General features: G+C 38.5%; 1 protein-coding gene across 1 annotated transcript in view; it reads right to left on the bottom strand.

Annotated features, from left to right (window-relative positions):
* The window catches only part of LOC149947621 (serine/threonine-protein kinase PLK1-like), a 97,327-nt gene extending 79,781 nt beyond the window's left edge, over nucleotides 1-17,546 (bottom strand). Inside the window, exon 1 of the mRNA XM_090171918.1 lies at nucleotides 16,993-17,546. Coding sequence (XP_090028044.1) covers nucleotides 16,993-17,196 — 204 coding nt within the window. The 5' untranslated portion in view covers nucleotides 17,197-17,546. The remainder of the gene's footprint in view (nucleotides 1-16,992) is intronic.
* Nucleotides 17,547-19,260: the final 1,714 nt, after the last annotated feature.

Raw genomic sequence — 19,260 nt, 5'->3', positions numbered from 1 at the left:
GGAACGAGCCGGTGCCATTGGGATAAACTTTCACCCTACTTTCGACTGAGCCAGAAAAAGCAGCTGTGTGTGGAAGCGAAAAAACCTCCGCGATAGAAGAGTCGAGGGGCTAAGCGAAGTTCCGCCCAGACATTTTTGAGGGAAATTCCGATTCCCACGCCACCACTACCCCCCTCAAAAGGTGTCGAAGACAGGCTAAGTTCGGAGTGACGGAGACCCTCGCGATACCGCTAATAATTTAAACGTTCGCGAGGCGCTACTTAAACTGGAGAATTTCTTGAAATGGAAAAAAATGTATGAAATAAACATTTGACCTCCAGACTATTTATTACTGTTAGCAACATGTCTAGAATGGAAACCACGCTGGGGGAACGGGCCTCGTGTTATGACGGAAAACCAGAACGTGCGCCGACAAACACTTTCTTCCCAAATAATATTACCATAACTAACCGCGGCTAAAACTTTCTTTTTCAAACTGTTAAAACATCGAAATAAAGAGACCGGTTAGAATGTCATATTTACGTTAATATTCCGAAGGTCGTTATCACCGGGAGGATCGAGTTTCGAATAAAGGTATCAAAACCTACACTATTTTTCGTCTGTTTGTTTTGAGATTATTTGTTCTCGGTACGTCATAATACAACACACCACAATTATTTATACATACAAACTTTAATACGCGTTTTATACATTTTCCCAAGCGCGTACGAAAAATTGTACACTAAAAAAAATGTATAAAAATGAGGACGGCGAGAGCAACCGCGAGAGATTCAACATAAATCACGTACCCGGCCATTGATATTTGCCGATTTTCGAAAGCTGTCGCCGGCGCCGCGGAGAGCGTGCTTCTAAATTACAATTTAAAAACCAAACTAGAGATAAAGAGGAATTTTCCAAAATATTTCGCTCTTTCAAACTAATCGATTTTTCAATTTGATAAGCGAAGAAAGATTGAAAATTTTCAATCATTTTTGCATGAAAGAAAATAACATCAAAAATCGTTTTTTCTTTCCCTCGGCTTTTAGGCTTGCCAGATTCGCGCACGGGCGAGTTGGGGCGAGTCTCGACGGGATCAGACTCTTTCATTTTCTTTCCCCCTCCCTCGTCTTTCTTCGTACCGATGTCCAGAAGCCAGGGGTAGCCGAAGAAAGAGATCCATACGGGTTTCGCTGGAAGAATAGAACGACGAACACCTGCCTACAGATACCAGCATCGCCGAACAAAACGACCTAGCCACTGCTGGTGGATCAAGTCCGTTCTATCCACTCCGTCAGGATCGGTCAAAAGAGTGGATTGGGGATTCTTTCAAAGTCAAAGAATAGATTCGTATCTTGAAAAATTCCATTCAGCCGTCCAAGGAGATCCTACTCTTAACTACGTACCCGTAGAATACGACTATGAACAAATTTCCCAAGTAATTGTTTGCTTTTCTTTTTGAGTTCGACCTTTTTTCGGTGGAATCCAACTTAAAACCGTTATAAATAAACATTGAAGCGGAGATTTACCAGAATGGCACTTTAGCTATTTTCTTCGGGGTATTGGATATCTTCAAAGAAACTCGGGATACTGATAGAGCGTGGGAAAAAAACCTTAAGTGGACCGTATCGTAAGACACGCGGAAAAGAAATACATAATACGGGTATTTTTGTATTAAATAGTCAAAGATAACGAGAGACAAAACCACTAGAGAATTAACTATTGATTCAGTGACAGGGTTCGTACGAAATTTTCGGATTACAAATCGCTGAATTATTCATGTTATCCCTGACCGGTTTTGGAAATATCCCTGAATTCCTAGTAATTTTCATGATTTCACAGGAAAGAGTACAAAGTTAAACAATTTTTTTTAAATAACCAACTTTATTATATTTTATAACAAGATAAAAAGGTGCCAGTCATGAGCGCCCAAGAGCAGATACCTCATTTTTCTCACCGATGCAGAGTTTGTTGACTAATGAAATGCCAGACTTTTTATGATATTATTTAAATCCCTGACTTTCCCCCCAATTTGAAAATCTGACTTATCCAGGATCCGTACGAACCCTGAGTGAGGTTCGGTGGTAGCTTGGGGAGTATTTATTGGGCCTAATACGAAATCAATAACTTATTTTTAAACGTTGGCGAAATAGACCATAAAAGGTAGAATTAACTCTAAGTGGGCGTACTAACAAACGCATGCGATCATAGAATAAAAGATAGCTTTTATTTCACCAACAGATTGTCGTGATTTCCGAAGTAGCCGAAACGCGAAATGGTCATTAAGTGGACGACAGGAAATTATAAACAGTACGACTTGAAGCGCGGTACAACCCGTATTAGTCACCTGTTAGTATCCACCTCCCGCTTTCCGCGACACTGTCTACTAAAGATGGCTAACGAGCTTTCGTGGAAAGCTAAGGAGACAACGTTATAATGCACCATTAAGAATTATCGAGCCTTAAGCCCACAAAAGACTATCGCGACTTAATAACGGTATACAAAAATTGCGTAAGCCTTACGTAATAACGTCTGTTATTATTTTCGAAAACAAAATAACGGAATGCGGGTTTTAAATAAGTCAAACATTTTACCGCTAACAAGGTGTTATAACGAGTTTAATTAAGGTTCATCCTGTTTACGTTTGAGTTTTACGCCCAAAAAACTAAGCCGGAGAGAAAATGTATTTATAGAATTAAGGAAAGGCGACGTTGATCGTCAGAAAGAATTAAAACCGCGGCGACTTAAGTATAGCACGAACTAATTAGCCAGTCGTCATTATCCCATTTACCTAGATAATTCATCAAAAACGGACACGTTTCCCCTCAACGTTTAGTGGAACCCGTTTACAGCCGTCGTTTTAAATATTCATAAAGTGGCGTTACGCAATTACCCGTCGTCGGCGCCTAGGGCCCAAGTTTCCAAACATAACGCGGATTAAACACGGCCATAAACACAACAGTCTTTTTCCCACACGCAAAAATAGCCAACAAGACATTTTTAATTGTCCCTTAAATTGCGAGAGAAGCTTAACGAGACCGGACTTCATTCAGAGACGAGCCGAAATATCCAAAATTGGCCACTTCCTGGATACGAGCAAAAAGGGAGAGACCAGAAAAACTTAAGGCTCCGACTGCTATACTAATTAATAGCCTTCGCCCAATTAAAACGAAGCGAGATTGGGTCTGTGGAACGACGGATCGAAGGCAATAAAGAAAAGGCTCGATTCAAGGCGCGGATTCCTCTCGCGCAAGGGCGTGAGAAGATCGCTCACTCCAGTCTTTCAACAAAACGTCTGTCAACGAACTCGCGAAAATGTTGAATAATGATCGGGATAAGGTACTCGTACTGCCTCTTTACTTCGTCGCGAACGCCAACGTTCACGCTGGAACATCCTTCGCCCGAGTTCGGAACTCGTCCCGACAAGTTACTTTCTAACTTGTAAGTGCTAAATGCTGTTTCGTCTTTTAATTCTTCGAGACAATGGAGGTTGTATACATTAAGAGGGGCCGTCGCTACATCGACGGATAATTCAATCTCAATCGAAAATGTTCCTACGAAAATCTTCGAATACTATTTTTTTTTAGTGGAAGATACTGCTATTTATTTTTCCGGTTCATTACCTCGAAAGCGTCATTATAGTTGGAATATTTTGAGTTATCACTTTGTCAAGTCGCTAATGAACGAGTCCTAAGATTATAAATTAAATTTAAATAAGGCTACGCGAATTTCAATTTTGCAACGGGGGAACATTTATCAAGGCCCGGAATTTCAAAGATTTAAATCAAAACTAAAGCGAACAATCATCTCGTGGAGCCGCGCGAATCTTACGAGCGAAGGAACTACTTTCTAGAGTGGCGCCAAATCAACAAATCAAACAACTAAAAGGTTCAGCACTCTCCATATTCATAAGCTTAAATATTTAAAGGATTCAGACGCCGTTTATCAGCGAGTACAGATAAATCGAGTAAACGCGGTTTGTCAGTGTCGCTTCGACGACGCGGCGAATGGAGGAACAAGATTCTCGGAAGCCTTATCCGTCGTCATCAACAACAACGCGACTCTGAAGCCAAACAATTAAAAATTTTCCCTAAATAGCTTTCGGTGGAAAATTCCTGAGAGTCAGCGGCGCGATAACTTTACGAAGTTTCTCGTTCGGAAAATTTAAATTCATTTACATTTTCTGGGAGAAAACAACGAACTCGGCGGCGAAGGTTTATGGGAAAAGAGACTACGGAGCCGAGTGGGATTGGAATTTAATAATTAGGGCCTCTACGCTCGAATAGATAAGGATCGTTAGTCCAGTCCTACGTACATCGCGCCACCGGCCGGCAGCGCCTCGCGATTATTTGATAGTGGGCGGTTAAAAGGTACGTAATAAAATATATACGGCGGGTGAAAGAGTTACAACGGGCTATTTTTCTTCGATTTTTAACAGTTTATTCGTGGCGTAAACGATTTCCAGCCACGCCGGCGATTCCCTAAGAAGGCGGCCCCCGTATTAATGGATATAGGGCTCTTTTCAAGATTGCCCCGGGAAAGGGCGTCGAGAGCCGCGCCTTCGGATTAAATTAAATAGTCGCTCGACAATATTTATTTTGCCGCAGTTTTCCGCTCCCGATAATTCGCTTTTGTTCGACCACCCTATTAATACCCAGTCAAAGAGCCATTTAAGATATTGCATCAGTCCGAAAATTAACGAAAGTCCGCCTTTAATATTAAATACATACGCTTTACCCTTCACGCAACGCTATATTACCAAATCCTAATGGTACAATAAAAGCACGCTGTATTTCGGAAAATGAGCGTCGTCATTTGCCCATTTTTGTCAGTTTCGACACAAAAGACACCTCAATGTTTGTAGGTATTTCAAAATTAAGCGAAAGTTGTAAAAATAAATACAGGGTGTTCCAAAAGGTTATGCAAAAATTTTAAGGAGTTGTAGGGGGTGAGTTGAGAAGTATGCCTGTTTTTTTCCATTTCCTACGATGAGTTAAAAGAGTGCCAGAGTGCTTCAAATTGTGGTCTACTAGCCCCTGGAAGTAGGCTGCAACAAGCGCAAAAACCAAATTTTTGCATAATCATTTGAAACACCCTGTAGAGGAGCAAGTATCGTGAAATTGCGTTATTATTATTAATATTACCTATTTTAGTAACCAATTACATAATGATAAATTTCATAACTTTCTATTAATATCGTTTCGGTGGTAACATCCAACATTTTCATAAATACCGGTATAAAACTTAAATTTAGAAAAATAGCCATTTTATACTAAGATTTAACGGGACACTGACTTCGGAAAAAACTACCTATACGTAAAAACTTATTAAAAACGCTAAAAGGTTGAAAGACGAAAAACAAGGATTTAGTATTTTCATTTTTACACGCCGGTGCGGCCGCGTATCAAGCGTGCAGCTCACCGTGGCATTGCGCGCGCCTTTAAGAATACAACGAGTTTAGAGGTCAAACACCTTGATGCCCAGCCGGGCTCAAGAAAGCGTAGCCACCATCGCCAAAAATATCCACGCCTAACGTTCAAAACACCCCGAAATTCCCGAGTTTGGCCGCCACCCTACTCCCAGCAGCCAACCGTGGACAAAAAAACTTCCAGGTCCACCTGGAAATCAGAATAATAACCCGAATTCTATGGGAGAACCTTTATTCACGCGGCGGACCTTTTATAGTTCCACGTGAGAAAAAAATACCTGGCCGCTGTAAATAATGTTTTTGAGCTATTGTAGAAATATCTAAGAAAATTCGATTATTACAGAAACTTTCAATTGAAATTAAATTTTAATAAAATTTTCGTTTACGCGAGAGAAGTTGACACGTTTAATTTGCATATATTAAGTCTAAATTTGGCCTGCCCAAAGAATTATTAAAATTTAATAACACGTTAATTAAGGTCTTGTACTAGGAATCGCATAAGGCTTCTGGGGATTTGGTTACGCTATTAAATATTAAAGTTTAAATATTGAGCAGCGGGCCTTGAAAACCGAATTTTTAAACTTTTCGGTTTATCAGTATGAAGTTTCTTGGAATTGGGCCCGAACTTGAAATTTCTTCGAATACAGTTAATACCGGAAATCAACGTTACCCGAGACTTTTAGCAAGGTAAGATTATAGCTATCAAAAAAATATTCAATATTTCGACCGAGTCCTTGAAAACAGATATTCGAGGAATTTAGAAACATACTGCTAAACAATAATGATATACGAGACATGTCAACAAGTACTGTGGAAAATTGGAAATTATTATTCAATAGTTCCCTCTGAACAGTTATTCATAAGAGACTGCCTAAATTTGAATTGAATTAACATGAAATCCAGAAATAAAGCTAGAAGTCACTCCGAAAGAAAACAAGCAACTGCCTCCCATCGGCCGTGGTGCAAATAACGTACTGGAACGACAAAAAAAAAGCTAGCAGCGAATACTAAGATAGGTCCCGTGTTGGAAGGGTACTCGGTGAGTGTGGCTCAACTTGTTTAGTCAAGCGTTTAATTAAAGTGGGCGCAATCACGGCGACAAGTGCCGAGCGCCTCTCGACTTCGATGACCGATTTCTCCTAATCAAAACACGAGAGGCGAACGGGGGAAAAAACCCACGGTCGAGTGGTCACTCTGACGCTATAGATCCAAGACGAACACACCAGCGACAAAAAGCGATCAAAGACGCGAGCCTTCACGCCCCGTTGATAAACAAAATAACGGGCTTTTGATTGATAGATCCAGTCCAATATGGAAGTAAGCGAACACTCCGGGGAGTCCTTAGCCGCGGAGAAGGCCGCCCAACAGGAGCAGATGGTAACGGCCGACTGCCTTCCCGCTTCGTATAAACACGACGGTCGAGCCGTCAATTATTTTTCGCGATATTCCCGCCGTTAAATATAAAGGGGACATTTATATTTTTTTCCGGGGAACGCCGTAACAAACCCTAGTTTTCCTTACGCGAAATCAATAAAATACCGCGTATCGTTTTAGAGAATATTTCTTCTAAAGAAATTTATTAAAAAAAGAATATAAAAACCAATAATCCGAGCAGCTTTTAAGGGTTTTCCTGGGCCTTGGTAATCTCGAGGTTTAACTTTATACCACTTTAAGGTCAATGCAAAAAGTGATGGTCCGTTAAATATTTTTTAGCCGTAAGTAGTCCTTATGTTGGCGATAAATATTAATATAATGGCCCATTAAAAATGGTTTATTGGAAAATCATTAACCGAGGTGAAAACCTCAAGTCGAACCGTCCTAGGGGGCGGGATTTTAAATATACGTATTTTTCCCAGCATAGCGATGGCTTTGCCTCTTTCGTATTAATAAGCTCCTAATTGAGAACGCAATTAAGGTTAAGTTCCGAGAGACTAAATCTGGATCTCGATATACGATAACTTTGAATCTGATTAGGTGAAGTGGAAATGTCCGAATGTTAGGTTAATCGTCAAACTACGAGCTACCGCGAGCAAGCGATATTGGTTAATTTAAATTACAATTTGTAAAGCCCGCATTTGCATCCGCAAATGTAGGCTTTGTCCCTAACAGCCTTTCCCTTTACTTCTGAGAGTTATCTCGTTGTTTTGGGCCATCGCTGCTGGGGAAGGTAGGGATGACTCATCCTCGCTCGCGTCGTCCACCTTTGGAATTCTCCGAAAGTGGCGACCTCTGACCCGAAGGGTTAAGAGCGGGATAAAGTTACCCTTGACTATTGCACCACAGTGAGTCCGCAAAGATTTCTTGGCGGGCTTTCTTCTCCAGCCAATTAGGTTGGAGACCGGTAGCGTCACCCGAGGGGCCCGCTATATAAGGGACGTCGGGACACTGGACTAACCCTCTTGGTTACGGACTCCAACCTAACCAGTCAAATCTTTTGTATTCTCTCTTCTAGAGAATTTATTTAGTTGCCATGCCTTGTAATCTTTGGTAAATATTTATATATATATATATATTATTAATAAAGAGTATTTTATAGTTTAACTCTCGTACATGGTTTAGACATAAGCCGACAATTTCCAGGCTTCACAAATTACAAGATACAGTTGCGTGTTAAATCACTATTTTATTGAAGCCTTTACCTTTATTTCAAATGTATCGAAAGTGGTTAGCTTCGTTACACTGAACAAAATATAAAAACATTAAATTAATACGTGACTAAGAAAATTTAACCAAGTGTACCTTAAATTTCACAGAAAATTAAATTTGAAAACGATTTTCCGCATGGTCTTAATTATTATACCGTGAATCTTCTATTTCCTGATTGACCAAATCACACGCGTAATATCACCTTAAAACGAACCACTTCCCAGATCAAAGCGCCGGGTATTCAAACAAAATGTCTCGAATGTAATTTAGTATTAAAAAGGTGGGGAGGGAGGGACCGCCATTACAAAATTAAGGTGCGATAATTGATTTCCGTAGTGCCTCGAAAGGTTTTTACCTGGAAGAGAGCAAATACCTAGAAATGCTATACGCGTTTCTGGGTCACTTAACAGCTCTAAGTGGTTCAGTAGCACCGCAGGCTCGCCGACAGTAAACGCGAAACTCCTTTTTTAAACTTTTTTTTAAAAAGTGTGATATTTATTCGGCGTCGACTTGATAATGTGGAACGGCGGCGTCGTAAAATTTCGTTCCCGAAATTAGCGTTCAACGAAATTGGTCCAATATTTGCATCGCTAAACCCCCTCTAGAAATATATCATAATATGAAAGGGGGAGTTCAAATTTGGAAAATTCCGTTTATTAGTCGACAGATGGTTTCAATAGAAATAAAAATACCGGATACAATCGCGGCGACCGAGTTGGGAGGGTCGAGAACCCGCGAATTTTATAACGTAGTTCCCAATTTCAAGTGTTATCGCTGTTTTGGCATTTGCGTTTTCGGTGTGATGGATTCGGATAAAGAAAAACTACGGGCGGTTTATTGCCGCGACCCACTTTCTCGAATGTTTTTGACTTTGAATTTCAGACGAAGGCGTTTTCGGGTGGCCGGTTTGGGTTGGTTCAAATGCCCTTTCAATTCTCATAAAATAAACACGACTGAATTGTGTGGAGTTATCTCCGTATGAAAAAACACCTTTATAAGAATTAGTACGATTGTAATTTAATTTATACCGTTTGTATTTGCCTTGAAGCGGTTTAACCAGTTTTTGAAAATTTCGTCAATTTTTAACGAACAATTTGGGATAGTACTTAATTTTTCAACAAAAGTTTCAATTTAAACATTTTCAAGGATAAGTAAGAGCCATGTTGACACCGTTTTAACCGCTTTGTTTTGCATCGTAAATTTGTATCATTTGCCAAATATAACAAGTTAATGTCGTATAAATTGGAAACACCGAGAATTAGTTTCGCGTAAACATATTTAACCATAAAATTTTGATGTTCACCGCTTCAATGAACAAAAACTCTTTGGGATGGCGAAATACTTTTGTCATTGAAAATGCAATAAACGCTTATCATTAACGGGTCGAAATCAAAAATTAACTAGAATTGAAATACGGGTTTAAGGAAACGGTAATAGGCCTTTCTATAAATTAACGTGGCCTTATTGTTTACTGTTTATCTCACTTCTACAATGCTCCCCCAGTTCTCCAACTAAAGAGAGCTATTGAATACGTCCATAGGTTTAACCGCGCAATTTCAAGAACAAGTTGGGTAGTCGTAGCGAATTTATGGAAAGGCCTATTCAAATTATTCGTACATTTATCAAAAGATTTTCTTTAGAAAGATTCCTATAGGTCGCGAGGCGCGATGAAACCGAGCAGTGCACCACCCCGCCAATGTTCGAGCTTTTAAAAATACCCACCTTCTCTTGCCAGACTTTCGAATTGGAAGGCGCTTAAAGAATGAGAGCTCGTTGAATTATGCAAGAACACGAATTCCTCGAGACGAAACAGCCTTGGGCACTTAGGTTTATTACAACAGCCAGGCAAGAGACACAAAGGTAAACGTAACTACATATTTAATTAAAGAGTTTAGAATTCATTTTAAGCTCCAATATAATGCCAGACTAATATAATCCGTTATCGCGTCGCTTCAATAGAAAACTGCGGGATTGGTATGAAATATTCGTTTAAGACAAGTATTCGGTAGCAGTTGCGATACTTTTGGAGCCACACCGGGATCTCCGGTGCCAGCAGTTGCGACACAGTCATCACGATAATGCTCAATAATTGTCCAAATTTGGCGCGCTGGTCAATTTCGGATGCACCATTTTTGAGATATCAAAAACCATTAACAAATTTACAGCTAAGCCGGTTTCGGTCGTTAACATTTCGTCTAGATAAGTTGCGTATAAAACGGATATTGTCGTAGATAGAGATAGGAAACTAAATTACGTTAATTGCTCTAACAATAATTTTGAAATGGCTTAGGAAGCTTCGTGAACGACAAATCCGCCAATCGCGTAAAGCGTTTCAACAGAAAATTTCCTCTTCGCCGCTCCGCGATCATGAACAATTTAATAATCCGCTCATTCAAAATGTATTCAACATCTGTTAAGATACTTACAGCTAGGAGCAACAAACACAAGGAGAACGCAGCTAGCCTTTAAACACGCTAACGAAGGGTTGTGTACGAATTTCATTGGACGAGCGTCACGAGCCTTTACGCTGAACGTTTTACGGGCGGGGGGAAGACAATTTCCGAATTTTCCCCTTCCGACGGCAGCAGGCGCTAAAGCGTCTAGCCAATGAAAAATGTACGCAAGAAAATCCACGACTTTTGACGGGTTGCGTTCTCCTTGTGTGGGCAGTGCTGTGTTTGTTGCTCCTAGCTTACAGCGAAGGAAGGGATTGTTTTTGCAGCTATTACACCCTCGCGGGGAACATTCACGAGACAAAAGATAAATATATCTTATAATAACCCATCCAGTATATAAAGCGTTTAAAGAAGAAGTACTTAAAAGTATTTCCATTAATAAAGCGGACGAGGAAAAAGCAACGTTCTCGAGCAGCGCGTAATGGGAACTTGAACAATTCCCAGGCGTAAGGGCCAAGCCTTAACCCCGCTTAATTAGGACACATACATTGTACGCAGAGTAGCCCTCATAGTCGATTCTTCGTGGCGGAAAAAAAATCTATTCATGCAGAAATGTAATTAATAACGTCAGAACGCGCGTTCTTTTAGCGCGGCAAAAACTAAACTCTTAAAGGCGTAAATAATCTATTCCTTTCGGAGCTGTCACCGCGTCACGCAGCCAATCGAAGAAAAAATTTCTTTGTGACAATCTGTCCCCCACCCGGGTCCCTTTGACTTAATTAATAGTAGCGTTCAACCACTAAAAATAGTAGGTAATTAATCAGAAGGCTAAAGATTAACTTGTAACCCCATTTTTGTCATGGACAAAAAAGAACGATTACGTTAAAACTAATTTACATTTAAGATAAAGGAGTAAAATGTTAATTTACATTTTTTCCAGTCATAAATAAAATTCGCGAATGATGCAGTGTTATTTAGCGGTTAACTTTATTATTTAAATTCCAGAAATAGAGCAAGCTCGTGAAGGGTCAAACCCCCAAATTTCGTGGAAATTAATTAATGGTTTATAAAAATAACTTAAAACTTTCGAAACAACCAAATTCCGGGTCAACCGACCAGCGCTAGTGACAGATATGGAATATTAAAATGGATAAGATTAACATTGTCGGCGTTTATCAGCTATTGAATTACTGGTTGGAATTTCGACGCGAGGTTTATGAACTCCTGACATTAAATTAATGGAAGATTTTCTGGTTAGGTTACTGGCTCCCTTTTGATAAGGGCGTAACAATTTCTAGCAGAAACGGGGGGTGGGATCGCCGCTTTATTTTATCCATTACTGGCCGTCAGGGGAGTCTTTGTTTCTCTCGAACAAAAACTGAAAAATAATCATCTGAATTTACTCCATTTGCTCGTCAAATTTCGAATGAAAAGCGACGTTTTACGAGATAAGAAAAACAACTCTTGGGAACACCCTATGTAATATTACATTTATACGCTTCGAAAGCGTACTTAATATAATATACAATTCACCGTCTCATAAAAAAAATTTATTACCGTGTTCTTTAGTTGTAGAACGTTTTCTTAATCAATAAGAAAGTAAATGGCATACTGGTACGGAAAATTACACTTACATTATTTTTAAAGTTAAAATTAGCGAGACGCCTGCGCGATAATTTTTAAAAATTGAGGTTTTCCTTAATAACCTGGAATTTTATAGACACTGGAATGAATAATTAATTTGGGTGAATTCCAAATCCTTCCGAGCCGCGGAATGTGTCTACTATCATCACAGACGGCTTCGCGTAACGTCGATGCCAAAAGCGATCGAAATTTCTGAGGACTTAAACGAAGTCAATATGGATTCTTTTTCACCCTTTTTTTTCGAGGAAAAATGGGAACCCCCTTCGCTGAAAAATCCATTTCGTTAACGTTTAATCCTTCGCAATTTTGAAGGGTTTAAGTCAAAATGAAACGTTCCAACGACGACAAAAAATAGGCGATGGTTTAAAAATTCCAATTTCCTTGAATCAAGTAAAAAAAGTGAGGTTGAAAGTTAAAAATGCTCATTCAACGTCTACAAATTACCGACTGCTCAAACAAGGTCGAAGTGAAAGTTGTCGTATACGAAATGTCTTTCTTCTGATAAAGTATTTAGCTCGTTTTAAGAATATAATACAAATATAATTAAGTACCGAAAGTTTTATAATTAGTACCAATTGGATTGTATACTGCCGATTTATTGAGCTAACAAACTCGATTAATTTCCACGTACCCAGTCAGGGCACCAGACAAAACCACATTCGGTAGCAACGCACTTGTTTCTCCGTTAAGCAGAATGCAGGGCGACATGCAATTCGTTTTCCGAAACCATAGATATTTTTTCGTGTAAATATGCTGACATACTAATTTTAAAAGAAAACAAAGAACCCTTAAATTATCGTTTGTAAAATTTTTGTAATTGTAAAATATCTCCACATACTCCACGTTAAAAACACTGTTTAATCTAACTATTAAAAATTATTGTAAATATCAGAAACTTGAAATACATATCCCTAATATACACGTTTTCAGTATTAAACATGTTAACCAAATTTACCAAAAACCTATAAAATGTATTCCTAAACTTCTAAACTTATAAAAATGTATTCCTGATTTTATAAAAATGTATTTCTAATACACACGCTTCCCGTGTTCAACCTTGTAGGTTCAATTTGTAACTGTTGTTGAACACGTTAAATAAACTATTTCATTTCATTTTTTGTGTTTGGTAAATATGGAATATCAATATTCATATGAATATTAATACGTGGTTTTTCCGCCAACTGTTACGTCGACCTTTAATCTTTTCGGTTTCAAAAGAATTGTAATTCGGAAGTGGGATTTGCTTTGAAAAAGAGCCGACAATAAATATTTCCCAACTCTTCGAAAGACAAGCCGTTGTTTTCCGTCTCCGTTTTGATTTATTGACGCAGCTTTCATATTTCCGACGAAATACCGAGATATTTTTAGGTTAGAAACGCGACTAAAAAAATCCGAAAGATCGTAAAAAGTGGTCAAAACAATAAAACCTTAAAACGTTTCTCGAGTTACATAAAAAAATTGTACGTAAGAAAAGGCCCACTTGATAGCTTCTGTTTCGCGTAATATTAAAAACTTAGACATCGAAATTGTACCAACTACAAGTTGCAGATTGTTTGCGAAAATTCCTGAACAAAACTAAAACCAAAAGCAAATTACTAACAAGGAGATATCCTAAAGGGAATTTATTCAATGGGCTACCGTTTTGTCATGGCAACCAAAAATTTTTGGACAACAACAAATGGAAATTTCCCCATTGAAAATAACATGGGATTCTGACCGATTCCTAGGACCCCCTGTGAAATATTTTAACAAATTTCGAAAATGCCAAAAATAGAAAAAAAAATATAAAAATTGATAAAAAAAACATCAAAATTGATCAACTTTTGATCAACTTGAGGTCAAAATCCCATGTTATTTTCAATTGGGAAAATTTAATAGTTTGTGTTGTCAAAAACATTTTTCGTTGCCATGGCAAAACGGTTGCCCATTGAATAAATTCCCTTTAGGATTTTTCATGATACATGAATGTCTACCAATCCCCCGAGTTTGAACAAAATCGGTGGGTTACACTTCGGGATGTCTCCTTGTAAGCCCCGTTGTTATAATTTTCGGAACTCTTAATACGTAAACAAACATTTCCTCTTCAGCTGCAAAATCATTTGCGTAATAAAATTATCTTTTCAGACTTTACACCCCGTCGACTACCGACGTGACGTTCAGTCTTCCTCGGTCGTATTATCAACGCGTGACGTCCCCAGTTCAAACTATTTCGCTTAACCTCTAACACAATATAATATTTCCTGAGCGCGTCATCCAATAGATACATACACGGTTTGCCACTTCAGCGCGGCTGATATCAGCCCGAGTGAAACTGATAAACTGATGGGAAAGAAAAGGGAACCGTCATCGGAATCGACATTTACATATTCGGGGATGGAGCTCATTTCTATAACACGCGGATAAGACAAAACCTCCGTATCAAATTTCGACGCGAATTTCATCCTTTCATATACGCGCGTGCGCCGTACAAATCGACATAAAAGGACGGGGTCTCGAATAACCCTTAGCTATAATTAAAATTTGTTAAATATCGAAAAAACAGGGTGACTAACGTAACATAATATCGAGATAAAGAAGAGTTTCTAGCTTTTAATCTACACGGAACCATCTTTGGCCAATTTACAACAAAAAAAAACCACTCGAGACATCGCCAGATAAACGAAGCTAAAAAACGATTTAGCAGAAATCTAATCTCGGGTCTATTAAAAAGTGGCGTCGTTTCGAAATAGACATAACCTGTCCTTTAATTTAATTCGTACCACAGACATATTAACATAAAACGGTCGTAAGCGGGTCGCCAACTGCAGAAAAACCCGAGGAAGCGTAACCAGACTGTCGCGAAAAAAATGCCAGGGGAGCTCTACGAAAAACACGCGTGCTAGGATTTTCAAATTCGAAATTAACACCGACATAATTAGCAGGTTAACGAAAGAAAGCTCGAAAAGACACCTGGTGGCGGGTTACTACTACATCAATTTTGAACGCCATTTTATTTTCATTATTTCTATAACATATCGCGAATGTTTGAGTCTTCAAAATTGTTCATCTATTTTAAATGTAATATAAACAATAACGAATCGAAACGAGAAAACGAAGAGAAACTTTCTAAGCGAATGGTACACACCCTCACCCAGGGGCATCATTTTTGGCCAATTCTAATTACACGACGAGGAGAGATGAAACACGGCTGCCAGTCGAACGCGGGGAGATTTCTTTTGACCTAACCTTTCTTCAAATGAGAGAGAAAACTTTCCATCTCGCGAGTAGGGGGACACGGGGGTGCCCATTCTTCGGAGGTCAGGTCCGTTTTGAAGGGCGCGCTCTGCAGGATGCGAACGTCTCCGGGACTTGCCCCAACAGGTCCCTCTCGGGGGGCGGGGAACCAATGCTTCGTGGTTTCCTCGATTTTTTATTAAAATCCAAAGAAGTTTACCCGCTATTTTATGTTAATCGCTCAGTCTGGGGAATTTTCATTTTTTGAGCAGTCAAAATAACCCCATTTTAAGTGCCGACCACTTTCATTCAAAGTAATTTGGGCTAACTTTAGGACAGAAAAAAATTGTTGGAAAGTAAAAACTGTTCTCGCGCTAGAAATAAGGGCGGATGTAGATTTTTTTCCATTCAATTCGATTGATAATATTTTTCCCTCACTAGCGGGCTAACGCGTTGCCATTGTGATAGTATAAATCCAGTACGAACGTTTATAAGGATAAACTCGAAGGAAATATTTTACACAAAATATTGATTAAAAGATTTCGAATTTAATCACTTTCATGCCCTATATCGCTGACTATTTAATTTATTTATAGACGTTGAAAAGCCGCTTAAAGTGAATAGGAAACTACGTATACATAAGACCTATTTAATAGCGAAGTGAAAAAAAAACGCTCTAGAAGTTTGGACAATAGCGGCGAAACTTTCTGTAAAGTTTATGCAGATATCAAAATTATCGAGAAACTTATTATTCTAGCGCCACGCGTGTTAAAGAAAGTGAAACTATTGTTTAAAATGAAAAGCGCTTTGTACAAGGCAACAAGCGTGGATACAAGATACACATTTTCGGTAAAACGACAAAATGTGTTTAGACGACGCTCGCCGCCATAATAAAACGCCCTTTAGTATTGTTTAAACACTTGTTTGGTCGTCGTGTATGCTGGTTTAGCGAAATTGCCCGAAAACGTGTAGAAATCCTTTTTAACCGTTGTCGTTCGCCGTTGAGTTGAAAGCGTACTTAACTGATTGCAAATTTAATTAGCAAAGGTCGAGCTACTCTAGGTAGAACCGTCTACGGAACGCTTAGCTTAAACTCTCTGGCATAACGCCCTTAGCGTCATCACCTAAATTCCAAAGGTAAAGTTTCAAATATGACCGTGATTAAGCGTAAGAGATGACTTAATAAGAACTGAAGGCTATAAGACACCCGAAAGAAAGACGAGTGGGGGATATGACTAATACCGAAATCGTTTCAAGTTCTAAACAAGAGAATTCCCTGGGCAATTTAAAAACCCAAAACAGGTATTGTCGGAAAACGACTGGCCTCTTAAGTTTTATTTTCTCGAAAAAGTAAATTTCGAGGTACGGCGGGAATGACGAACGTCTCAAAAATGGGGAAGACGTAAACGCAAAAACAAGACTAATAATGAATCTTAATTCGAGCCCACCTCGAATTTGTAAGAATCCAAAAATGACTTATGACGTGAAACGAAAAATAATTTTCTTTTTAGGACAAACGTACGCGACCTTCCAGGAAAATTCCAACGAAAGAGTCTAGAAACGCACGCCAACAATTTCGTTGAATTTTCATTAGAGTATTTTTTTTTAAACGACTCCCAACGTGTAAGCTTAAATGCAACTAACACGCGTGTTCAAATAGAACAAATTAGCGTGGAAGGAAACACTCACTTTTCCGAGAAATTTCCCTTTCAAATAGGTCGTTTTAGTACCGGGATCCACTATGAACTCCAGCAAACGAATGGTATTGTTATTGGCGGGTAATTTGTCACCGCCAGCTTCGGCCAATCGGGACCCAACTTCGTGGCTCAACGGCGAAGCGGCTTTGCTTTTTGGCGGATGCACCATGATCATCTCGGAACGGGTCGAACCCATTTCGGAGAAGAGAACGAAGACCGAAACACCGGTTGAAGGAAATAATATTCAAAGTCTCGCTATTAAGTATTTTTAAGAGATAATCGTCAACTATTACAATAGAAGACCCGCGACTATGGAAGAACGATATCGCGAAGCGCTGGTGGAAGCGGCCGAAAACCGAATGAAAACACTAACACGCGGCAGGTTGAGAGTTCACTGACAGATTCGGTGGAGGTCTCACGTGCAAATGGCCAGCATCGTTTCCAAAACACAGAACTCGCGACGAGCTACCGACACGCCGCTCTCTCCGATTCCAAAATCGTTGTGAAGCTGGTGGCGAGATTTTTTTTCGTGGAAGTTGACGCCTGCGCCGAAGCGAGTGGAACGAGAGGGGGGCAAAGCGAAAGAGGGGAAGGCAGACCGGTAGACCGACAATGCTGAGCGGAAGAGTCTATTATTTCTACGCCACGGCTTCGGAGGGGTTTGCATTCTTTTATTATTTCTGTTTGGCTTCTCTTTCTCACTAATAGGCCTATTTTCGGTACGGGAGGTTTCAAACAAAGGGATTGTCCAAAGCTCTCTTGGAGGATATCTTTTTTTAAACCTTATTACGCAAATATCTAAGAAGCTTATCAAACCGAGCTGTTAGAGGTTTATATATATATATATATATATATATATATATATATATATATATATATATATATATATATAAAGAAAAAATACTTTTGGCGGGTTTAAAATTATCACGCTATCGCGAATTTTGTATTAAAGAAAAACAAATTAATTTGTACTTTGAATCGTCACTTAATGATAAAACTATGTCAAACACGTCGTACTATTAATGTTTCGCGAGTGTAGTAGGAAATTTTCAATTTCACCAGAAATTTTCCTTTTCAATTTTTAATAATCGATGTCAAAAGAGAAACCTCCTTAAATTTAAGGAGTTTGGAAATGAAGGTCATCTTAGCCCTTTCATTTTAAATAGAGCCACGTAGCGGCCAACGATAGAACCTCATAAACAGCTGGATTTTTGTCTGCTCCACCTGCTTATTAGCTAAAAAGGCTATTCGGCAGAATTAAAGCTTTACTTAAAAATATTAACTATAGTTCGTAAAATCAATTTTCAACGCTAATTCTTACCCCCTACACAGTGTTTCAAAGAGTCCAAATTTGGAAAACAAATTAAAAATGGTCTGTTACAAATAATGTTTACATTTTTGTAATAAGATAATAATGGAGCGAATTTAGAACGTGGAAAAGGTCTTTGAAGAATGTTTACGCGCGATTTATTTCGAATGAAGCTTGTGGATAACCATAGTTATTTCAACGTTTATTAGTAAACTTTACAATTAGTTTACCAATATTTTTTTCTTAAATTCCCTTAGTAACCTTTGAAAAAAGTTGGATTTAAAATTTTTAAATTAGTAACTAAATTCTAACGAAAACTTGGCTAAACAAAATTCTAGCAGAACATCTATACCGTTAGGAAAATTAGTATACCACTTGATAAATCTAATTTGCACAAATAATTATGTTAGAAACAATATTGAGTTAAATCTAACTTGTACCAATAATGTCTTGTACCAGTAATTCTCTGATAAATACTGATACTAGTTTAAAACCGTTTCAATAGTAACAAAAATACCGTCCTTAAATGAAACTGAACCCACGTGTATAATAACTTAAAAACCAATATTTATCGATAAAGGTAACTTTATAACATTTAAGATTATAAAGATGTCTTAAAAATATTAAAACCTTTTTCCGAAACAAAAGTTACTTTTTTTTTCTTTCAGAAAACTTCATTTACTTTTAATTTTCCCACCAATTTAATAAACATTCCTTTCATTGCCGATTAATTTAATTTATAGACAAATATTGCGGTTTCAGCTTAGCTTTTCGATAATATCCAAATTTTAAAAACCCAACTTTCTCGAAAAGTTGCGAAGGGAAACTGAAAAAATATATATTAAGTGGACTAATTGTAACGTTTACTAATAAACGTTGGAAAAATCCACATGCTAAAAACCTTTGGTTCTACGTCACTACAATGTTATTCCCTTATTACAAAAATTTAAA

Source organism: Leiobunum rupestre, chromosome 4 (assembly GCF_980474605.1).
Source record: "Leiobunum rupestre chromosome 4, qqLeiRupe1.1.hap1, whole genome shotgun sequence".
NCBI classification, from domain to species: domain Eukaryota; kingdom Metazoa; phylum Arthropoda; class Arachnida; order Opiliones; family Sclerosomatidae; genus Leiobunum; species Leiobunum rupestre.
The sequence above is the reverse complement of the archived record's forward strand: the minus strand, read 5'-3'. Positions and strand labels throughout refer to the sequence as shown.